Source organism: Cuculus canorus, chromosome 14, assembly GCF_017976375.1.
Source record: "Cuculus canorus isolate bCucCan1 chromosome 14, bCucCan1.pri, whole genome shotgun sequence".
NCBI lineage: Eukaryota > Metazoa > Chordata > Aves > Cuculiformes > Cuculidae > Cuculus > Cuculus canorus.
Window position 1 is genome coordinate 16,242,329 of NC_071414.1, and position 23,872 is coordinate 16,266,200.

Sequence of the window (23,872 nt, forward strand, 5' to 3'; positions counted from 1 at the left end):
AACAGAGTGCTTTTTGGGTAGGATGCGGTTTAGGAAGGGATAACGAGGTGCTGGAGGCTATTTTCCTCTAAAATCGCTCGTGGGGCGTGGGAGGTGTGGGCGAGGTCCTTCCACTACCAAACCTTGCTTGTGTCTACCTTGCTTCTATCGCGAGCCTCCAGCAGCCAGCTCTGTCCTTCAGTGGAAGACAAACCCACGGAGATTTGATGCTTTTATGAGTAATGAATGAAAATCTGTAGCATCTGTGGAACCTTCGGGGGTCCATTTATCTGTCTCTGCGTCGAAGCTGTGCACCACACGTGTGTTACGGTGGGCAGGAGGGGATCCCGGGTCTCCCTCACACAGGAACTGAGCCATAAATGTTTTATCTCCTGCCAGGCAGCTATTTTGCTCCAAAACCTGTGCGTAGCAATGCTCACACAGTTAACCTAATGTCCACTGACTGCATAAAAGGGGACTTCATAGATGCCAGGGAGATGTTCAGTATTTCTGCTCTTCCTCCCTGCTGTCTGGGTGCCTTTTGCACACCAGAAGCCAAATCGTACCGTTTCAAGCTAAACGTTAAGCTGGCTTAGCATTTATTTTTTATATTTGTTAAAATAAACAACAAACCAGGATATGCCAAGTGCTTCCTTTTGTGCTGGTGACCTTGCAGGGAGTAGGGGAACAGAGAGGGGCTTTGACCTGCTGGTAGTACTGATTGTTAGGGCTTGACACGAGTTTTGTTTAAATGTGATACATTGGAAAATGAAGCTGGAGTCAACCCCCAAATTCTGGAAATGTTCCCTCTGTTGAGGGAAAACACTCGCAGCAGCCTGTGGAAATTGCTCTCCAGGCTCTTAAGGGTGGCTTTCTGCCTCTGTGCGACTGGAGGGTTGTGATTGTTGTTGTATTGAATGTGGAAAACCAAACTTTCAGCCTGCCACATCTCCTCAAATTCCATTGTGGGGATTCTGTTTCCTGTAAGGGTGTGAATGGCCTCCTCTAGATATTAATCCAGATATTAATTAAAGTGCCTTGAAATTCTAGATTATCGTGCCAGATGCTAGCCCATGGAATGGACTCCCCTTCCTTTTTTCTTTATATATAAAGAAAAATGAAGCCAGTGTTTGGGGAAGTGGAGTGGAGCTGTTTTGATACCCCAGGCTGGGATCATCCTTGGCGTATTACTTATTATCTTTTTTTTGTGGTTGCCAGCAGTGGTCTCATTTTTGACAGGAGGCCTTTTGCTGGGGATACAGTGGTAAAAAGTCACCGGGAAAATACCTGGACTGTTTTGCTTCATCCTGTTTTTCCAGACCAGCTGATTTTTAGGGCATGAAGGACTGTCCCCATCAGCATGTTATCAGCCTGTGGAAGTGAGGAATGAGTACCCAAATGGCTGCGTGTACTTCTAGTTTTTTGGGAAGAAGAAGGCAGTCCTGAACTGGTTGTGGACAGTAGCGATGTAAGGTTTGACTCTTGGCAAAGAAAGCTGGAAATGTTCCCCCCCTTTCTGGTTCAAAAGGGCACATCATGTAGGACTGCACTGGGGCTGCTTTGGCTGCTCTGAGCAAGTCCTGGAAGGGGGTGTTGACAAATGACCTTGGTGGGCAAGCACCGTGGGCTGGTTCTGTCCCTGGTTTTTGTACTTTTGCCCTGCGTTTCAACTCAGATCTGTGTCATGCAGATCAGGCCTCAAATTTTACACTCTCTGACTTTAATGACAGCAGAAGTCCCCGTTGGTTTTTTTTTTTTAATGTTATTGCTTTTTCCATTTTTGTAATCAGTGAGGAGCGTGCTATTGGTGTTCTCCTCACCTCTGACTCGTCCCAAGCCTGCATGGACTCAAATATCCTGATAACTCGTGCATCCCAGTTGTTTGGTGGTATCAAGTGCCCATGTCATTGCATATGGGCAGAAGCAGCCAGGGGCAAGGGGGATTTAACCTGAAACAGTCACATTTGGTGATAAATTATTTCAGAATCCTGATTTTCTTTTGCTGTGCTGATAGGGACTTGCATTTCATGGAGAAATTATGTAAGGCTGTGTGATCAGGCATGGTATTCTGGTTCTGAATTTGCAAGATGTGTTTGAGTTTGAATAGGAAAAAAGCCTCTGGAATGTTATTCTTTTTGGTTAAAGATTTAAAATGCCTGTAATTTTATCTTTGAGTGGGGATAGTCTCTTTGTAGCATTTGTTTGAGAAACAGAGTATTTGCCCTTGAAAGCTAATAGTATTGTCATTCTTGTGTTATTTGGTGTTGTCATATTTGTGTTATTTTGTGTTGTTTCCATTACTGTCAGCAAAGACTTTTTCTCTCAGTAGTTCCTGAAGTCGGCTTTTCCCCTGAGGTCTCCTTTGATATGAATATTCTTTTGGGGATCTGTTGTATACTGGTTGTGTGTTTTTCTAAGCTAATGTCTCCATGTTATTGTAGGCACTCAAACAAATCAACAAAATAAGAAAATAATGTTGCTACTGAAAAAAAAAATCCTTTCTATTATGCTACCTCCCATGTGTTTTAATGATAACATGTTTCTCTCAAAATCCATCTAAAGATCTGAATTCCTTCAGTCACATTTATTTATCTTTATATATAACTAAAGACAAATTCAGAAATTGAGATTTTTATAAATACGCCATTACACTGACGTCTTTTTCTTACCATGTCTGCCTTACTTGAGGAAGAAAGTGTTGGGCATAATGTATTTGTGCCATAATTTTGGCCATTGATTCTAAACAAAGAACGATGCAGGTTAAGGTGAAATTATTTTTCATTTTGCTAAGACTAATATTTAAGTCTCCATTTATCTTAGTTGAGGCATTTTGGTTTTGTACACTAGTACCTGCTGTTGGTCATCTATCAAATTTTTAAATCAGAGCTATGTCAAACCTCTCAAACTGAGGATTAACGTTGGTAGTGATGACTGTACCATGTTCCACAAACAAGATGCATAGGCTTTGAAAATTTATAAGTGTATGGAGGCAGGTTGCTGACCCCTGGTGACTCCTTGGCCAGCGCTGGGGGAGCCGAAGCTTTGCAACATTATGGGACAACCCAGGAGAGCTGATCTCAGCCTGTGCAGCAGGTAGATGAGAGCAGCTCCCAGAGACCCCCCAGCACTGCCCAGAAGGATGGGGCTGGGCTGGATATGGGCTGTACAAGAAAGCTGGGGAGGGACTTTGTACAAGGTCATGTAGTGATAGGATGAGGGGGAATGGCTTTAAATTGGAAGGGGGAAGATTTAGATTAGGTATTAGAAGAAGTTCTTCACAACGAGGGTGGTGAGACACTGGCCCAGACACTGGCTGCCCCATCCCTGGAGGTGTTCAAGGCCAGGTTGGATGGGGCTTTGAGCAGCCTGGTGTGGTGGGAGGTGTCCCTGCCTGTGGCAGGGGTGTGGAACTGGATGGTCTTGAAGGTCCTTTTCAACCCAAACCATTCTATGATTCTGTCTGGAGTCCCATCATCTCTCCAGTGTGGGAGCCTGGTGGAGCGAAACTGTTGTGGAGTCATCCTGTGGGCTGGGAGTGGAGCTTGGTGGCTGTTCTCCAGAAATTTAAGCAGAAGCTCATCCTTCTCTGCTCCAAAGGAGAGCATATTTGAGATCTGTCCCTCCTTTAGGGTGAACTCCTGGCTTCAGTAAAGGCAGTGGTAGAATCGGTTTTGTTCCTGGGATTTTTGTTCCTGGGGTTTACTAGCTCTCTGCACTGCAATAATCTTGCCAGGGGACAGTTTAGCTCTAAGGAAGGCTTTTATTCTTTAAAATAATCTACAAAGTCATCTGTAATTACTGCTGGTAACTAAGGCAACCCAACTTTATAGTCGATACATGCATGCAGCAGAGCTGCGGGTTATGGGGTTTTTAAAATACCTTTCTGTTGGTTGGTATGTGGCTGTGCTCAGGTGGGAGCTCTGCTGCGAGCCCGTGGGTTGCTTGAGCCAAGCCGTGCCAGTGGGTCTTGGAGAGGAGGAACATGGTGTAAGTGGGGCTGTGATTAGCTTCATTGGCTTAATTGGGGACTCTGAAATCAGGGCTCATTTTTTCTCCTTGGGGACACTGTTGAAAGGAGGTGGCCCTCTCTGAAGGTACTCAAGGACATGGTTTAGTGAAGGAGAGGATTGGTTGGACTTGATGATCTAAGAGGTCTTTTCTAACCTAGTGATTCTGTGATTCTATGAGTCTGTGAAAAAAAGAGCCTCTTTGCTCATTTTAGGAGAATCCTGCTGTGTCCCTAACAAGCATGTTCGTCTGTCCCAGGGAAATTAAATCACTTGTCCATTTGGTGCATGGCCTCGGGTAGCCCAGGGATGGAACAAATTGCTCCTGGCAGGTGGCTTGCGAGCCCCGCTGGTCTGGTAGGACATCAGCTACGCAAACGTGAAGGTGCTGGAGGGGAAGTCTCTGAGGTCATGGAGTGCAGGGGCTCCTGCATCTCTTGGTGGTCTCCGCCAGGACCTTTGATGAGGAGACCCTGTTCCTCCTTTATTCCACTAATATAATAACAGTCTAATAAGTGTAATGATTGTTAGTGTCATTGGGAAAAAAAAATTCAGAAAAGGGCTGTGCAGTGCACTGTTTTGGTCTCTTGAGGAGTAGCTTTTGCTTTGTGGTGGGTTGCATTTGCTTGCAGCGTTTAAGTTCTTGCCTTTTTACTTTGTAAATGTGTCAGCGATCTCTGGGAGCGCGTGCATGGGGGTGTGAAGTCTTTCTCCCAGATAACCGTTCTTCGTCCATTACCAAAACACAGTTCTGTGGAAACTGAGTCAGTCTCAAAGATGAGTTAAAGGCTTTTGGCCATTATTTTTTCAAATGTGTTTTTTTATGAGTCATTTGGAAAAACTTTGAATAGCATATCTTGGTCTTTTTGAAACAATCTTTTAACCAGACAGTCTGCAGTATTTTGTTAAGAGAAGCCTTTGGCATAATGTGAAACCCACCCCTGCTAATAAAGCTGAGGATGTCTTTTGGGATGCTTTTTAAAAAAGCGATATTTCGTGCTTTTTTGGAAGAATTGATTGATCTTTTTCAGAAACTGAAGCAGGTTTTTGCTTTTAAAATGCACAGACAAATGTTGGCGGAGCTGAGGCTTTATGGAGGCTTGTTGAGCTGACATTTACTCTGGTGTTCAATGAAACTTGCTGTGTCCTTTGAGCTGTATCTTTTGCCAGCAGAAAAGTTTGAATCTAGTGAATCTTTGGGCTCCGGTGCTAGAGCACTAATAAATCTCAGCAGTGTGATTTTTCTTGTTAAAGAAGCCCTGTGATTTTTGTGTGCATCACTTGAATTTGGACCCCTCAAGGTCTGTGACAATGACCACTGCAGTGTCCCACGATGGTCATGCTGTCCCACCCCAGCAGCAATGAGTACAGCTGTCCCTGCTATTGCCTTTCGGTTTCACTTTCTTTATTTTCTTTTTCTTTCTTTTATGTTTTGTTTTTGTTTACTTCCTGTAAGCATTTTGGCTTTCAAAACTGAAAGCTCTGTAAAGTCACTTGTGCTCCCAGAGCCTCGTTTTTCACTCCTTGGCTCTGGCTTACCATAAGGGCAGGTTGAGCTGTTTAAAAAGCAAGGATTTATGCTGGGATGTTTAAAGCTGTGGCCAAACTTCACTTGGCCGAAGATTTCATACAGGGCTTTTGATAGATAAAACACTGAGGTTTAGCTGAATTTGGCTGTGGCTCTGGAGCCAGGAGATTCCCTCGCTGGGATGTGTAGGCTTGGGGAAGAGCTGAGTGCCACCACTGCTCTGTGCCCATGAATGCTGCTGGTGGTACGTGTTGCACAGAATGAGTTCAGCTTTCTTTGGGGACAGAAAAGCTGGCTGTATTGTTGCCGGGTATCAGTCCTTTGAATAGTGAACATTTAACAAGACTTATTCTTCTTTCTGATTTCTTTTAGCTCAGCCATCCTAAGCTAATTGGATAATGGCTGTAACACAGTCTGGGAAGTTTTCTCCCTCAGCTGGGATGTTTGCCGAGTGATGTTGCGCTCAGCCTTGCGGCTTCACTTCTGGCTGAAAATATTTCACTTGCTTAGCAGAGTGAAGGAATTGGACTTGGCTGGTTTTGAGCATTAACCTTTGTCTCAGGCACAAAGCTAGAGGCTGCTCAGTATGCAGGCGTGTATTTGAGCTGCGTGCAGCTTGGCTGCTATTCAGCATCTTGTTTCTAGAAGGAGGATAATGCAACCAACTGAGGACAGATGTGGGGGCAAAGAGCTTCCTGTGGTCTTCGGGATGTCCTGGGCTCCAGACAGGAGCAGGTGACAGGGAGGGTGTGATGTTAAGCAAGGGCTTTGCAATGTCAAGCAGCTGTAAACGGTGAATAATAGTGTTTTTTTTTAAAGGAAAAGACACAGCGTGTATGGGTATATATGTGCATCCATACACACCTTAGCAGAGATTGGCCATGCTGTTCCCTCCACACTTCCCTGGCTTTGTACTCGTCTTCAGCCATCATCTTCTGTTCACTGGTAGAGGCAGGATGCTGAGCTGCCTAGACCATTAGTTTAATCTGATTCAGCCTTTTCTTATCATGATACAAGCCCAACTGAGAAAGGTGGTAGGGAGGAGGACGGGCAAACATGAAGCTGTGGGAGACTGTCCATTGGAAGGAAAACTCTGAGAAGGTCTCCACCCTGGCACGTGGTGGCAATGGGGTTAACTCTCGTGGTCTGCTGTTTGCTTGGGTTTGGCTTTTGACATGGACAATCTTGCTCAACTTGTCTTGTTTATCTTTGCCTGCTGACAGGTTTGAGGCTCGAGCCGTGGGAGTAAGCAGAACAGGCTCTTAGTGCTGCTTTGTTCATAGGTGGAAACCTTTAGCTCCGAGTGATTTCATACACTTTCAGATCTCGGAGTAGATATATTGACCTGATGTCAATCTATATAAAGAGCCAATGCTCCCAACAAAGTAATGAGGACACGTATGTGCCTTAGGCACCTGTTGGCCTGGTTAAACACAGCACATAACTGAGTGTAGGAAAGTGTGTTTTAATAATTCTTTCTATACATTTCAGTGGCACTAAATAAACCTAATTAAAAAATGGAAATGAGATGTTACATCTGTAAAGCTGTGCATGGAGTTTTAGTAGTCCTTTTCTACTTGACTCTGTGGGAGAAGATACAAGTCATGTATTGTGTGCTGCGTTTTTCAGATGGAACATTGAAGACTAAACTCCCCTTTGTCTGTATGGATGTTCAAGTATCCATGGTACTCTTGTAGTTCCCTGTGCTGAAGTCTATTTCTGTTCAGTGAGGCAATTATGTTCTGGCTTGAATTTCAGCTTACACTGCTTTCGTGGCCTGAAACTTGTAAGGATGGGCTTTGTCCTCAAGTGTTTGGCACTTTTCCTTTTCTTCCCTATTGACTGAGACGTGGGCTGGGTTGGCTTTCAACATGTAGAAGTAGCTGCATTTTGTGATGCTCTTCATATGGTGAACCTGAGCTGAATAACAAACATGCAAGTAACTCCATGCATGGAGATACTCTGGGCTGCAGTTTTATGACACTTCTTTTTTAAAAGAAGCATTGAATCAACCTTTATTCTCCTTTTTTTGTCCTTGTTTTTAGCATTAAGCAGAGTTCCCGATCCTCTGAGGCAGCTGAAGATGAAAAGGACCAGCGCACAGTGACGGTCAACCCCTCTCACATGAGAAAGGCATTCAAGGTCATGAATGAATTACGGAGGTACTCTTTTCACTTAATGGGCGTCCTCTCTGGTCTAGCAGAAATGTGCTGAGCAGAACAGAAAGGCTTTGAGGGATCTTAGGAAAAAAATAAAATGAAGTGCCGTCTTTGTCACAGCTAATGGCCAGATATAGGGTATTAATAAATAAGGAAAAGACAGCTAAAATATAGCCCTTTTGGAGTGGGTTGCTCTTCCCAATCTCAGACCTCTCTGTCTTCCCAGCAGAAGGAAGCCAGCTATGGCTCAAAAACATTATCTGAGCAACAGCCTTAATTTATAGATGATAATTCATTTGGTCTTTTCCATTACTTACAGCAATATCAGCTGTAAACTATGTTCTTAACTGAGCTAATGGTCTGAAAACCAATAATAGAACATTACATACATTACGACCACCTACACATAATTAGAGATCAAATATTATTAAGGTACTGTTCTTATTCCCTTTAACTAGCAGCGTCGCTCAGTCTGGGCTTAGCATGCCAAAGTAGGGGATGAAAGAAAGCAACAACTCGGGAAGAATGTCAGCTCTATACTTCCAAATTTAAAAATCCTGATATTGGTTTAAAGAGAACACCTTGATCTCTACACAGTTGCTTGGATACAGGGAGGCTGGGGACTGAAAAAAATATCAGCAAATAGTCTTCAAGAACCTCTGTCATCACATCAGCACGGTCGTGACAGTGGTTAAACACAAGTTTGTACTTGGTTGTTGTTATGCCACGAACCAGATAGAAGCTCAGTAAGTGTCTCTCAGACTAGTTCATTCGAGTCCTTTACCATTCAGTTAGAGACTTGGAAACCAATTTTTTAAAATAAATCCTATGGGATGTAAATGTGTAGCACACATGAATGTATGCACTCCCTCGCTATCCAGATGGTGTGACAAAAGCCGATAACACCTCTTCACTCTTCCTGCATACTCCAAGTACTCAAGAAATGCTGTAACAGCCACCTCTATTCTGTGGATTAAATAGCTTCCCAATATACATGTTCTCCCTTGTGGAGAAGGATTAGAAATGTCACCTGCCACAGATGTCTGACAGTGGTTCTCAGTTGCATAGGAACAGCAAATGGGAATATTTTTCCCTTGTAACAAGTACCTGAAGTAGAATAGGCTTGTCTTCTTTTTTTTTTTTGTTGGCATCCCTCTAGTCCTTTCTTTGTGTTGAAAGTCTAGGATCTGAAAGTAGATGTTTGTGCAGCTAAATTCAGGAATCTATTGTGCCACTATTATTCCTTTGTTAGTTGCAGCATAGTGGGAATAGCTGGAGACTGAGAATATTTCTTAGTGCCTGTAGATAGCTGTGCAATACTGCAGTGATAAAACAGAAGACTGAAAGCTGTCCTTAAGCACCTGTTTGATATTTTCTTCTTCTGGGTGCTCCTTTTTGTCAGCCCCTGTTGCTGTTCTGGAATATAAAGTTCCCAAGTCTGTTGTATGTGTGTTGAGCTTGCAATCCCTTATGCTGTCAACAATCAGTGTTAATAACTACCTTGAATAATAGTGCCTCCATTCTAATGCATCCAGAAACCTCATACCAGGGGTCTAGAAAAATCTTGCTAAGCCTTTAACCTACGTGTTGCTCACTTGGAATTTTTAGCTTTCAAAAGTAGATGAAATTAATTTCATGAGTGGTGCTTTAGATAACTGTAGTTCAAAGAGGAATTGAATGGAATGCCTTTTACATAAGCTGAAGGAAATGAGGAAGCCTCCATTAAGATGCTGTTACAGAGCTTCCCTTGTTACCATCATCCCTTCCAAAGTGAGGTGAATGTAGAACACAGACTACCAATTTCTTCTGTCTTCCTGTTTTCCAGCTATAACCCTCCATTTCACACGTTTTGTTTATGTATTCCAGTCTGTGGAGACGAGGAGACATACTTAGCCCTTTAGAGAAGCTCTGTGTGTGTTTATTTGATATGCAGTTTCCTAAAGACAAAGTGCAAGTGTGGTGATAAGCATTTCTGAAGAGAAGGTGATGCCTAGATTTGCAGATCACGATCCTTTTTCAGGCCTGACATTTGAAAAGAACACCCTTATTTTGCATTTGTATCCTCAAACATCTTAAACCAACTTATTGGGAAGCTGAGCACTTCCAGCTGTCTGTATCTCTGAAGCCCTGTGCAAACATTAACTAATGAATCCTCAAAAGACATACGTGGGGCTGGTGGAAAAGGTCACGAGTTAATGAAGTGACTTTTCCAAAGCTGTACAATGAGTCAGTAAAGGAGCTCAGAAGTTCTTTGGTTTCTGTTTGGAATCCTGTGCTTTATCCCAGTGACTCTTAATCCCAGGCTAATTTGTGTGGTAAAGGAACTCCTCAGGCTCATGGATAAACTCCAGTGATTGACATCTCACTGGGAGATACCTGGGGCAGCCTCTGTGCTGGTCAGTGACAGATGTTTTGGTATGTTCTATAAGGCCAAACATGAAAGGAAATACAGAAACAACTTCATTTTTTCCACACTACCTTTCCCCTGTGGAGAATGAAAGCACTGCTGGTGATCCCTTGCACGGCCATTTCTTATCTTGCAGATCTGCTAGAGTCTGGCTACAGGTGGCACCCAAACTCTTAAGCTCTTCTGTGCCTTCTCCAAACCCTACTTGTTTGAGAGGTGATAAGAGCCTCTTACCCACCCGTTCTTTGGGAGCATGTATGCCTTGTCTGACTCCCAGATTTTTCGGAGGGGATTGGGCAAACCAGAACCACAGCAGAGCTGCAGCATCAGGAGGATTCAGGCTTTGCTTTGTAGGCAAACGCTGGTAGGAGCTGGTAGCTGAAGGATTAAGGGATGTTCCACTGGGATTTGATTGAAACTCAGGTGCCTTGTCTGTAATGGTGGGTCTTCTGCTGCTTTTTCAGGCTATGCTAATGTAGCTTTTTGCCTGACCAGAAGTTCCGAAGTGATCATTGTCTTTTCTGGTGGTTTTTTTTTGCAGCAAGCGGCTCCTCTGTGATGTGGTGATTGTGGCCGAAACTGTGGAGATGGAAGCCCACCGCGTGGTCCTTGCTGCCTGCAGCCCTTATTTTTGTGCGATGTTTACAGGTACTTTTCTTGACACCAGACAACCTCACTGGAGTTGAATGGGCTATTGCAAATGCAGAGACTTCTGGCTGTGTCTCCGCAGGAGCTGCAGCACAGGCAGGAGGCATGGCCTGCGAGGAAGAGGTTTCCTTGAGAGAGAAATAGTACGGTTAGGTCTACAGTTTGCTACGCTTGATGGGTGATGCTGGTCATCCTTGGTTAATTCCTTGAGGCAGGATATATGGGTATGGGGTGGTTGTATGGGTGTGAGTTGAATGGGTAGCCTACAAGTCACTGGATGGTTACTATGAGATTTGGCTCACTGCTTTTTGGGTTGGTTTTTTCCCCCTTTTAACAAGACCTTGGGTCATGCAAACACATCATTAACATCAAGCACGTGTACGGTGCCCTAAATGTTCATGGTGCACATCAAAGAAGTTGCTGGCACAGAAGTTGTAGTTTCAAGGCTCAGCCCTGCCAGTGCTGATTTGCAGTCACGAATGTTTAATCTCCCGTGGCACTTCATGCTGCTGCCTGAAATAACGCCGTTGTTCTCTCAATCCCCAGTGTGTTTTAGCAGCCTTTCTGCAGGGCGCGTTGCTGTAGTCCGGTATATTTTGGCAATGGCAGATGCAACCGTGGTGTGAAGGAAAGAGGAAGACAAAATTCTTGCTCTGATGTTGTGGTCCCTATAAGCAGAGGCTGTGCCCAGGTGGGGCAGCAAAAAACAGCCAGTGACCCTAGTCATTCTGGTGAAATCAATCTGGTCAGGAGCGCCTTAGCCTCCTTTCTTTTTCCCTGCCCTCCTTTCCAGGATAGAAACCACTTAACCAAATGAAAAGAAAATGATTGTGTGCCTCAGGAAATGGTTGTTACTGGCCCTGAGCTTCAGCATAAATGAGGTTTGGGGTTTTAGCCCCTGTTTTGTGTTCCTCTGTCTAGGGGTTACTTGTTCCTTTTAAAAGCCTTGGGGTTGGACGTCGTTTTATTTGCTTTACCGGAAGCAGAACACAGCGTTTCTCAGGAAAAACTTTGTCATTTGGGAAACTTTTTTCCCTTCTGTAATGGAGGGGGGTGGAAACCTTAGGTGTCAACAGATGTCTGAATGTGAGACAAGATGTGAGGTTTGCCACGGTGGTTTTATCAGTGTGGTGAGCTAAGATGGACAGCACTTGTGTTTTCTAGGGCACTGGCACCGCCCCATGAAAGTAGGAATTGGCTGTGGTGGTGAGGCAGATGAGCAAACCCCGCTCAGAGACAACTGTTTGCACAGAGTGCCTTGGAGGGGACTTGAGAGTACTTGTGATACTTATTCCTGATGAGAAGCTTAAGAAAGAAAAGTTACTGGAAAAACTGTCTGATCCTTAGAGGTCACCTGAGTGGGAAGGCGGTGGTGGGGAGCTGCTCATGTTTCCATGCAGGAATTCTCTGGGTCGTGTAATCCCTCATGCTGTGAGTTAAACAGTAATCAGCTAACCGCTGTCATGTGGCTGGCTCAGCAGCTCCCTGGGCTGGGTGACAGCCCTGGCAGCCACCAGTCCCCTCCCCGTGACGTGTCCCCAGGGGCAGTGGGTCAGGCAAAGACCAGTTCTCCCTAGACTTTCAGTCCAGCTAGTCCCGAATTTCTAAGATCTGGATTTTCCACTTGCAAAGACCAAGTGTGTGATCTCCTTCCAGCTGAGTGGTGGTTCACCCTCTGTAGTGATTTTAAAATTGCAACTTGAACATTGCTTGGGTTTGGTTTTTTTTTTGTTTTTGTTTTTTTTGCTTGTTTTGTTGGTTTTTTTGCATTGCACATCAGCAATGCAGCTCAGGGGCAACTGCACTGCATGGGTGTTTGTACGACGGGTGCAGGATGGACAGGGTGGAAGCAGCTTGTGCCCACTGTAAGAGCCACTTTTGGGGTGTGCAGCAAGCTGGAGGGGGGACCCCAAGTAGCCATGTGGTGGGGAATGGTCAGTGTAAAGTGGGAACCAAACTGAGACCCATAGCTCATCCACCTGCACCTGGGGCTGGCTCTGCACGCCCTGTCGGCATAGGATGGACCTGGCTTCGGGCTCATAAATGGCCTTGTGATGACATCGGGATCATTCCTAAGCCATCTAGTGTCCTCTGGTTAGGCGTTCCTCTCTGAAGTTATCTTGGCAAGTCCAAAAATAAACAGGTATGTCTTCCATTTGTGTGCTCTGCTGCTGAAGGAGAGATGGGACCCAGCACTTGCTAACTGAGTGTCCCTTCCTGTACTGGCTTTCTCGAGCATTTCAAACAATCGCTGGTCCTTGTTGTTACCACTCTGTGGGGGTGATCAGGGGCAGTAGTTTCCATCCATTTAGAAGAAAACACAATACTTTGAGAAATGATAATGGGTTCATCAGTGATGCTGCTAGGACTGCTCCTGTGACATACCTGGGGGAACTTCAGAAGTGCTGGAGGAGGAAGCAGCAATGCAGAAACCTCTTGTGCCACTTCAAAGCACTCATGCCGTGCGTGAGAGGCTACGGTTTTGTTATCAGATTCATCCATAGTCTCCTTCAGCCCATCTCTGACTTAGGAAACAACAAAAGCCGTAGCCATAGTCTCTCTGGGGTGCGGTAGGTAGGAGGCAGGGCAGGCTGCCGCACTGGGTAAACAAGGCACAGTGAGCTGCTGCAGCTTTGACTGTAGTTTATCTTGTGACAAAGCAACAGAGCACAGGGGAATGAGGAAAGCACTGCTGCGTGCTGAGCATGATGCATGAAGAGCTTGCCTTTGTTGAGGTACTTGTGTCTGCAAAGTCTATTCCTGAAACCCACAGGGTCTCTTTGGAGCCGCTCTGCCTGTTTTACCTGGCTTCACTCCCTCCTGCCCTGTCCCTTGTCTGCCTGCCTGCAGCGGTGTGGGGATGGGATCTGTGCAGTGCCTCGTGCAGGGCAGCCTTGCAACAGCTTGCTTCTTTCTCAGCACAGCCCTCACGTGTGAGAGATGAATAGTGCTTTGAGTTATTGTGTAATGAAGGTATTGGGTAAGGCTCCAGTCGGACTTGCGAAAGACATTTTAGGGCATGGCTTTTGTGGGCTTTAAAGCTTCTTTTTGTCTGAAAGGATATGGGATGAGATACTTGAATTGACCCACCCTTCGGCTGCCTTCAGCTGTTTGCCTTGGGTCTGTGCTGGGAGGAGAAGACAGCTCCTTGACCACTCCTGATCTGCACCAGCACCTGCCGTGGTTTGCTCGTGTCTTCTGGTGCTTCTTTGCTCCTCAGCATTAGAGACATATCTGGAGCAACACCCTCTGGCAAGTGGCAGGCACTCGGTCTCACCAGCGTGGCTGGAGGGGTTGGATCCCATCCATCCATGGGGCACGGCACACGGCACTCCCCTTTCTCATTGTGCGCTGGGCTGTTATCAGAGCAGAGGCAGCAGAGTTTGTTAGTATGCAGGGCTGACAGCTTGCTGGTGGGTGTAGAAGCCCACACAGCCTTTATTTTTGTTGCCTGTGTCACATGAACACGACAAAGACAGATGATGTTATCGGATTGGTCCCTCTGAGATATTTCTGCATCGATCTCTGCCTCTGGGCGTCTCTGCCCCATGGGTCCTGGTGAGCGCTGCAGGGCTCCGCCTGCTGTGAGGCATAGGTGGGGTTTGGCTGGGTGCTCCTCGCAGGCACCTTCAGCTCCACGTAAGCTGATGAGGACTGTCCCGTTGTCATCTCTGGAAATGATAGTTTTCAGGGGGTAGGAAGTGTGTGAAGATGATGACATTTATTTTGTTAATTAAAAGTCCAACCTGCTTTCAAGGCCTCCCAAATGTAGGTTGTCTATCCTTTCATACTTGTACATTTGTATTCATGGGCTTCTCTGAATAACATTTTAGTATTTAATTTCAAAAATTGAATTTGAGGCAAATATTATTTCAGTCCACCTTTTCCTTGAGGTGTTGTTGGCTCTTGTAATGCTTATGGTCTGACCCCACTCCTGTTTCTTATCTCCTTGTTGGCATAAGTGAAGCATGCAAAGTTCAGTTTCCAGGATCCAGATTTAGCTCAAGTTTGGACCCTTTCACATCCGACTCTGTGCACTTACTGTGCCCAGCCACGTCTCGCTGCACGCTCTATGGAGATGTAGGCTGTAATTGCTTCTCACATAGGCTGCAGGAACTATTTTTCCTCTTAATCCTGCAGCAGTACTGAGTCACCAGATTTCTTAGTGTACTCATTATTCATGCTCAGGCTTAAGAATTGACATTTCTTCATGGTCTCCTTTTGTTTAGCTTTGGTTTTTTTTCACTTATTTCCTTTCTGCTTGGTAGTTTGTTCTTTCTTTTCTTTGGCTTCTTGAGATTCTGGTGATTAAAACCTGAATGAGGTCACTGTATGCGTGGATGCTGGAAGGAGTCCAGGGAGTCCTTTCTCCTCCTCCCCATGGCACACTTTTGTCGCTCCTGTTACACATGGAGTTTGTGCGTAAGGCGCCTGCACAGCATTGACTACAACAGCGATGGGGAAGGTGGCATAAAGCTATAGTTCACATATAGGTTCCTGCACAGATATGGATTTTACTTTTATATTGATAGAGGGAATTATTGCTCTATTTCTGTGGGTTTGATGTATTTTGGTTCTTTCTTTTTCTTGTGGTTTTTTTTTTCTTTTCTTTAATTTCTAAGTTGTGTATTTGGAGAAAAGATACAGTTTGGATCCACATACTGCCTTGTCTCTGAGCTGGGAAGGTGAGAGATGAAATGCATCTTTTTGCACAGATGCTGTGCGTAAGGTGTAACTGTGGATGGGTTGCAGCAGCGTAGTTTAAGAAAGGGTAGTTTTAGCACATTGTGTGTAACTGCAGGCATGTGTGTGTTCTCCTCAGCAGGTTTCAGGTTCTTCCTAAAGGAAGGGGGTAATGCTGCCTTGCTTTCGTTGTAGGTTATACCATGAAGCACCCTAACTTAGCTGCTGCAACTTAACTCATCTACCTATATAGATAATTTATATATATACAATAATAACAGAAAAGTTCTGCTGAGATTTATCCGCAGTCTCTTTTAGCCTGTGCCTGTGATAAGACATGGTTGAGGGCTGTACTGTTTGGTTTTTTAGCTTCTGTGTTTGAATATAGATGAACCTTGGCAGGTTTTTTTCTGGTAAGAAATATAACTTGTTGCATTTATTGATTTCTTTTGTTTTCCTCTAGTGTCTGCAAATGTCAAGACATTTTTTAGGTGGCATTAAGAGGCTACTGGGAATCATGCTGGCTGTCCTTTGATGGTCAGAGATAGTGCCAGGGCAGTCTTCTATTCCGATACCAGGAGGACGTGCTGGGATTCTGGGGAGCAAGGGCCTGCGAGGAGGTCCTGCAAAGCAAACTCTAACTGTCCTTTTGAAATGAATTTCAGGAGACATGTCTGAAAGTAAAGCCAAGAAGATTGAAATAAAAGACGTTGATGGGCAGACCCTGAGGAAGCTGATTGATTACATCTACACTGCTGAGATCGAGGTCACAGAAGAGAACGTGCAGGTAGGCCTGATTCAGCTGCTTCCACGCCAGCTTGTGGAAAAGGCTTGAAACTCAAAAGCACAGGTCCTTCAAGGGTGAGTGATCTCTTCAGGCTGCAGAAAGTAAAAGATTGAGCTTGAAAAGAGCTACTTCCCGCCTCTGTTTAGTCTTCAGGCACTGAGCTGCTTTCCCTGCGCTTAAGTCGTGTTGCATTTAGCTTTTGTGTCAAGCTCTCATAACAAGAGTAGGCACTTGCCTTCCAAGAAGCTGTGCTGACTTGTGGGTCAGTCTGTCGAAGGTCAGAATGGACTCAAACAAGCAGCGAGTCAAATGCTGTTTTAAGGTCATGGCCGAGGAATCTCGCTGTTAGTTTTTAAGTTCTGGGTAGTTCAAGCTCTTTGGCAGAGCTTTGAGTGGAATGTATTGCTCAAATGAGGGCATTCTTCCTTTTTTTTTGTCTGCTTGCGCTCTGTCTTGAAGTTCTTTGTGGTAAATATTTGTCTAGAAGTGGAAAGAGTAATTGAAAGGCAGCCTACAGATAAAGTGGGATGCTCAGGAAAGAGAGTGTTTTGCTGTGTCACGTGGCTGTGGCTGCTGGTAAAGCTTTTTCTTTGGCTCTACTTGTATTTGTGGTAAGCAAATGGCTGTGCACTTAGCCACTGATTTCTGGAGGGGATGCTAGGAGCTCCTGTGTGGACGTGCTTGGTGGTTGGTCTCTGTTTTTGTTTGCAAGTGGCAGTTTGAGTTTGTCTTTCTCTCTGTGGCTTGGATGCTGGGCTGGGTAACAAGCCTGGGTTCATGACGCCGGAGAAGGATGGGCAATCCTACTGTGTGCTTTATGTTGACCCAATTAAGATGGTAAAATCAGACTGTTTCTGTTTGAAATTAGGTTCTTACTGTGGATGAAACATGCTTTTGTGCTCCAGGCCCTCAAGGAGGACACAGGTTCTTGCTGTCCTGTAGCATGTCACTCTTCCCACAGGAACTTGGACATAGCTCAGGGTTTTGTCCACTTTTTGCCATTCTTCTTGTTCTAAGTCTGTGGGTAGCTTTTGCTTGCCTCTTCTGCCTCATACTTGTATGAACTTGACTTTCTGGCAGTTGTCACGTTGGTAGAAGTGTGGACATAGGTTGCCCTAAGGTGAGGCTGTGTAAGCCAGGCTGATGGGGACCAGCAGTGAGGAGACCTTTCAGCAAAGAAGTTGAGGCTCAAAGCCAGCTCTGCGTTGCTTGCGTTAGTGGTCTGCTGTGTAGCCAACACTCAATTAACAGTCTGTAATCAAAGTCTTAAGGAGCTGAGATGCAACATTACTTCAGTAATACATAGTTAGGGGCTGGAATTCCTTGGACCTCTGAGACCTTCCATTGCTGGAGTAAAAATGACATTTATGCACTCTTGGGCTGCTCCCTCTTCATGTGGGGAATGTGAAGACTATATCCATGTGCTTTCCGAAATGTGTGCTTTCCTTCCATGCTGCTGGTTGTTAGGTGGCCCAGAAGCACCCACTCGGCATGTGGGATGTGCTGAGCTGGGGATACCATCTGGTGTGCTGTCCCCACTCAGTCTGCATTGAATGAAGCTTGTTTGAAGTGAGTACACGTGCTCTGGCTGTTTTCCCATGAGAGCATTTCAGTGCTCGAGTACAGCTCCACCTGGGTATGAGCAGCGTTGCAGAAGCTGGAGCAAGCTGGAGAGCCAGCTCTGTCCTGCTCTGTGTTGGCTGTATGGACCTACCCAGAAGGTCTGTGAAGTCCAGATGTTACCTTTTCTGAGCTTAACTTTTTTAGGAAAACATATCTAAATCCTGCTTACTGTGTCTTAGGGTTTACAAAGAGTTAAAATAAGAGCCCTGTCTGTTTTTTGGCTCCCATCTCTGAGACAATAGGTTAAAAAAAAAAGTGCAAGTTTTAATATGGTTTGGACACAGTATTTTTTCCCCATCTAATAAGGCAAGTCCTTCTACTACAGGGTTTATTTTATTAATTACTCTGTGAGTAACTCTTTAGGCTGGAGGTAAATTCATTTGTGAGAGCTAAAAAATAAAGCTCCTCTAAAGCAAGATTAACTGACATTCAAATTTTATTATGTGTTAAAAACATCCGTGTTGAAAATGTGCTATGGAATTTATTGTTGTCTTGTGATGAAACCAATAGAAAGTTTAAAGAGATATTTCCATCCTGTCCCTGGGTGAACAGAATGCCATAAATAGATTAGTATTCACCTGCAGCCACTGGAAGAAATGTTTACGAAGAAGAAGGTTCTGTGATTCACTGGAAAGCTTCAGTCAGTGAAGGCAAGCAACATAAACAACACAATATTAAGCTCCTTGCAGTCTCTGGTTTGGATTAGCCTTATCAGTCTTAGGAAGAAGTGAGCAGGTTTGATCCCTTGCATTGTCACATCCTCCAGCTGGAAGGATGCCTCAGTAGTGCCCATCTGTGTTGTTTCAGCGATGTTCCTTCTCAGTCTTGCTTGAGCATGACTTTCTCTTTTCCCAGCAGGTATCTCCTGAGGTCTCTATTGCCATGTCACAAGCCTTGATTTTCTGACAGGGCAAAGAGGCATTTTTAAAGGTTTTTTTTTTTCGGACTTCCTCAGCAGCTGGAAGGAACAATTTCTGGGAATAAGCGCCAGGTAAATTCATTGTAAAAACTACAAGAAAAAAGCTTGCTAAATGGCCTTCACTGAACAATTGCAGCCATGCTACCGAAACGTGGATAAATGAAAAGACAAGTTCTTGTCAGTGAACAAAGTAAAATGAGAGTAGAATCGAAATGATAACAAGATGAGCAGCAAAGGCAACATAGAAGCGCAGGAATGAGTGTTCCCAAGTGTGCTTAAATGCTGAGAGACTCCCAGAACTTCACAATAAACCTTTATACAGTATTTTTATTGTTTCTTTTCTAGTAGAAAGTTGTTTGTTTTGCTTTTATAGGCCTGGTATGGTGTTCAGGAAGTGAAACTCTGTTTTCCTAAGCACGTATTTTTGTAGCTGATTGTCATTTCATTGCACAAAGTGTTTGTTTTGTTTTTTTTTTAAGTAAGGAAGGATGTGTGTACGAGGGGCCAAGCCTGTGCAGTTGGTTCCAGTCATCATTTACGTAGTGAATTACTGGGGAGGGTTGTGCAATTTCTGCTCCCCTCTGTCCCAAGTGTGCAGGTAAAGGGGAATTTCTGGCCACCATAGCTCCATGATGGAGAGCACTGAGCCCATGTAGTAGCAAATCCTCTCTTCTTGGGGGTATGTGGGTGAGAATCACCCTGACAAATGCAGTCCTGCTTTATGCGCTGGAACATAGTTTTTAGAATGATATTTCAAGGCAAGATAGATGCCGTAGTTGGAAGGCTCAGGGGTGACGGATGATAGAGAGGCTTCTGTGCCGAGTGGTGCCTCTGAACACACATTTGGGATTTAACCTCCCACTTATTTGGGAGACATGGAACAGAGAAAGAACTTCTGTCTTCATTTAAGTCATGTTGTAGTCTCAGGAAAATCCATCCTGGGATTTATATACCCACTGTCTTCTGTTGTTGCTCTTCTGTTGCTCCCCACATTAAGGTTAGCTGTAAAGATTCATACACATGACAAAGTCTTATTCATTTGAAGATGGGGCTTGGTAAATTTATTTGAAAGAAAGTTGTGATGCACAGTTTTTGTAAAAGTGAGGAAAACTGAAGTGAATGGCTTGGAGAAGTTCACAGATGCTCATATGCAGCCCTGGTTGGCTTCAGTGGAAACCACAGGCATGTGCCGAAGAGAGCACAGGGCCTGCAGTTCCCTACCTGCAAGGAGGAGCTGGCTGTTTAGTGTATCACACCCTTGAATTTTTCAGTTTGATCTTGATTTTGCAGCTGGCCTGGCTGCATTGCTGCTTGCTTTCCAACACTCATTTCAAACCTGCCAGCTTGGGGAAGAGTGATGGGAGCAAAGTCCAGCAATGGAGAAGAAACTCCACGTGGTGTCTTTGAGCAAAGCAGAGTGACAAGGAGATTGGGGAGGAGGTATTTTGTTCCTCTAGGTGGTCCCTTGAAGACACCTGGACCTCTGGCTGTAGACAGTGAATGAAGTCCCTCTTTGGCGTGTCCCACCCATCCTTACTGACACTTCATTACTTGCAGGTAGCCAAAGAATTATCGTCCTAATTAATTACCTCTAGGGTTATAACGATTCCCTGGGAAAAGTCCTGATTAACCTGATTTCACACAGAAATTCTTACAAATGAAGCACAGTGTACCGCCTGTGTTGTGTGCTTGTGGGCTACCCCAGTCTGAGATCTGGCTGATAGAGAAAGAAGAGCAAAGAGGTGGCTGGAAATCAGCTGTCTGGAGGAAATAGATGTTGAAACTGTCAGCTTTGCAGACATAATAATTGTAATAAAAAATGGCTTGAGAAAGGAGGAGAAAAGCTTTGCTAGAAGCTATAGCATTTCCTTTTCAGAAGTGTGCTTCTGCACCTCAGCTTTCCGTAGGCACTTAGGACTTCAAAACAAAGGAAGGAGAGAATTTGTGGCAGGTGCAGTTTAGATGATAAAGGGATGCTGAGAGGGTCAGTTTGTCTCCCTTCCCCTCATTCAGTTACAGTACGTGCAAGCCCAGAGTGAGACAGTCTTTCAGCTCAACTTTAGGAGCTGTTAGAAATCCTCCCTGGAGCAAAAGCTCCTTGCCTCGCGTTGCCCTGCTGGAGTGCTGGAGACACCGGGTCAGCAGCAGGGCTAGCATCTCTGGGGTGTTACAGCGGTTGGGTTGGGGGCCCTATAAACTGGATTGGCCTAATAGAAAGGTGAGGACAAACTTGTAGATGTGGCACCAGAAGACTATGCTGTGTCTGATGTATGTGTCTCCACATTTTTATCTTATTGTTGAACCAAGAGACGATGAATATGCTCTCTGCATTGAAGAATGCAGATCAGGAGAGAGAAGTTGCCATCCGCTCCCCTCTTCTTTCTCACCTTTATATCCTTTATTCTTCTCATGCCTTCTCCTGGAGAGGTTTCCTGGCTCCCTGATCCTGTCATATGTGCCTCTGCCCAAGCTATTTTACCTAAGCAGAAGCACTGTTATTCGCTCTCGGCGCTGCCTGGTAGCAGCTGGGGAGTGATACAGCCTAGTTACCTTCCTTACACTGAAAAGCCACATTACAGTAATATTGTTTTGTCTCTGTTACTTGTGCAGTTTAGAGCTGTTCAGTTAAAACAGACTTATTTAACCTGCCTTGCATGCACAAGAGCTGCTTGTTTCTCTGGTCACGGATTCCCCTGGGAAGGTTCTTGCACAGATGTGCAGTCCCAGCTGTGGCTCTGGATGTGCTGCTGAGGATTACAGCCACTACCTTTATTTGGCTTCCACTTCAAATAAGTTGTCAAAGCAGCTTATAAGCTTTAACATATTTCCTTGGGGAAATTGCTCCTCTCCCAGTTTTGCAGAGGAAGAATGGTGTAGGTTAACTCTTGGCCAAGGTTACTTGGAAGGCTGTGGCAGAGCAGGGAACAAACCCCGGTCTCTGAAGTCCAGCATTAATGCCCTGCCTATTGAATGAACCTTACAGCAACAGACACGACTTTTGGCTGAAATATGTTTCTAGTTCAGAGACATCAAACTTTTCTGAAAGTATTTAATTGCACAGACAATGTTCCATAAAACCTAAGACTGGTAGAGTGTCCGCAGAGCAAGAGCACAGCTGCTGCACTAGGTGGTTATAGCTGTAAATATATCTACACACACACACTCACCCCATAGATGAGGTTCTGGACATAATTCATTTAGCAAAGAAGTCAATGTCGGTACCAACAGAAGATAATTTTGGCATAGTTTCTAAAGACAATTGGGTTTTGCTATGGAGGCTGATCTGGTAGAGAAGCCAACTCTTTGTAAATCGTTCACAGTGCTTGGAGTTCAAATTTGAAGAGCCAAATCCAGACCCAAGTGAGTAATTTTCCTGGATATTAATGGGGTTGTGGTTTGGTCCTGCTGCATGTTTAGGCAGGGCATTTCCTCTTGTTATTTCTAAAGGAAACAGACTTTGTGCTAGCGGATATCCTTTGCTTGCTTTTCGCCTTCCCTGGTGAAAACAAGATGAGTGGTGAGACGTTCAGCTGGGAAATAAGAAAGACAAAATCCACATAAGCTATTTATATCCTACCTCTAAAAAGTATTATCTGATAAATGCTCCTTTCCCAATAACTGCAGTAGTATAAGGCTCCTTCTGTGCTGCCCTCTCAAGCCAGCACGAGGCTGAAGGAGCAGTACTGGGATGTCCAGGAGGCTGTAGCACATGGATCTTAGTGCTGGTAGCGAGTACCCTCTGTTGTAGAGGCAGTATCCCAAAACACTCCGGGGGAGCAGCCCACCTGGATTTGCAGGCACATCCATTGGATGGATAGTGGTGCACGGAGGAAGCTCTGGCTGGTTTATGGGCAGAGATTGTTCACAGGGAGTCTTGACTTCTCTACCCACAGCCCTTACACAAATCAGGTGCTCACCTTTCTGCTGATATAAGGAGATGGTTCTAGATAAAAGTGGTTTGCAGTTAAGTTTCAAAAATGCAAGAGCATTGCTATCTTGATTTAATCAAACCCACAAACTAATCTCCTCCTGGCATCAAGAGGCTTGGGCCAAAACGGGCTCCTGCGTTAATTGATTTCTGCATTTTATTGTTGCCTGTTGGGGGGTGGCTGCTTGACGGCAGTCAGACACCGTACAGCTGGGCTGGAGCCGAACTGCATCAGTGGCTCAGAAAAGTCCTGGGGCAGGTTGAGTGTCCTGCCGTGATGTGGAATGGCATTGTGGGGGCAGGGATAGGGAGGGAACTTTTTCCTTTCTCTGCCATTGAGGTCCAGGGAGGTGAATGCTGTTAACCTAGTTGTTTGGTTTAACAACTGCTTGTTTTTTTGAGTCGGAAATAATTTTCCGGAAATATGTGCTCAGATGGTAAGCGCAGATGCCCAGTTGGAAGGACATGTGTAAAGCAGGCAGAGCTATGGAAGAGCGGGGTTAAGACACGTCTGCAGCTGCTGAACAACATAAGAAAGGAAGTAGCTGATGTCATAAGCTGTAACATCCCGACTGGCTTTATTGTCTGTTTCCTGTCCTGCTCACTGGCCTCAAAGGTGTTTTTTTCAGCAGACGTCATGTTCCTGATCCAGTTCTGTCTTTCTTTTCTGAACTTAGTTTTGTAGATACAAAGCAGTACTTCATTTCCAGATGCAGTCACAAACCATAGAGCTGAAGCATCCACAGCATTTTGTGTTGGTGAAAACAAGGCCTGTTGGCTTGAACAGTTGGCTCCATCTTTCCCAAGAGCTTTGCTGTCACCCAAACCTGCTTGAGCTTGCTGTGAACTCCTTCTGTGCTGTGGTAGTTTGGGCAGTCTGCCCACAAGCCAGTATGGTTTTATTGGAAATAAGAAAGTTCCAGGATTTGAGGACTGCTGGACAGCTGTGGGCTTTGAATGTGATGGTAATGCATACTTCTGTAAAGCTGTTCAGGAAAAAAAAACCTGTGTGCAGGACCTACCTGCGGTTAAGCTAGAAATTAGGTGCATCCATGGTTGCTTTCATTTTATCCTTCCCCTACCTGCCTTGAGGTCTTTTGAGACCTTCTCGCTATGCTTTGCCCAGCATGGGATGGCTGTTTCCATCTCTTAGAGCACAGACAGGGATCTTCTGCATACAGATAGCGCTAAAATTGTAACCTTC

The 23,872-nt window shown here is 44.9% G+C and overlaps 1 protein-coding gene across 2 annotated transcripts in view; it reads left to right on the forward strand.

Annotated features, from left to right (window-relative positions):
* The window catches only part of KLHL3 (kelch like family member 3), a 46,560-nt gene that overhangs the window by 2,217 nt on the left and 20,471 nt on the right, over positions 1-23,872 (forward strand). For both annotated transcript variants that reach the window (XM_054079735.1, XM_054079736.1), the window contains exons 2-4: positions 7,560-7,676; positions 10,622-10,728; positions 16,077-16,198. In XM_054079735.1, the coding sequence (XP_053935710.1) occupies positions 7,560-7,676; positions 10,622-10,728; positions 16,077-16,198 (346 nt within the window). The remainder of the gene's footprint in view (positions 1-7,559; positions 7,677-10,621; positions 10,729-16,076; positions 16,199-23,872) is intronic.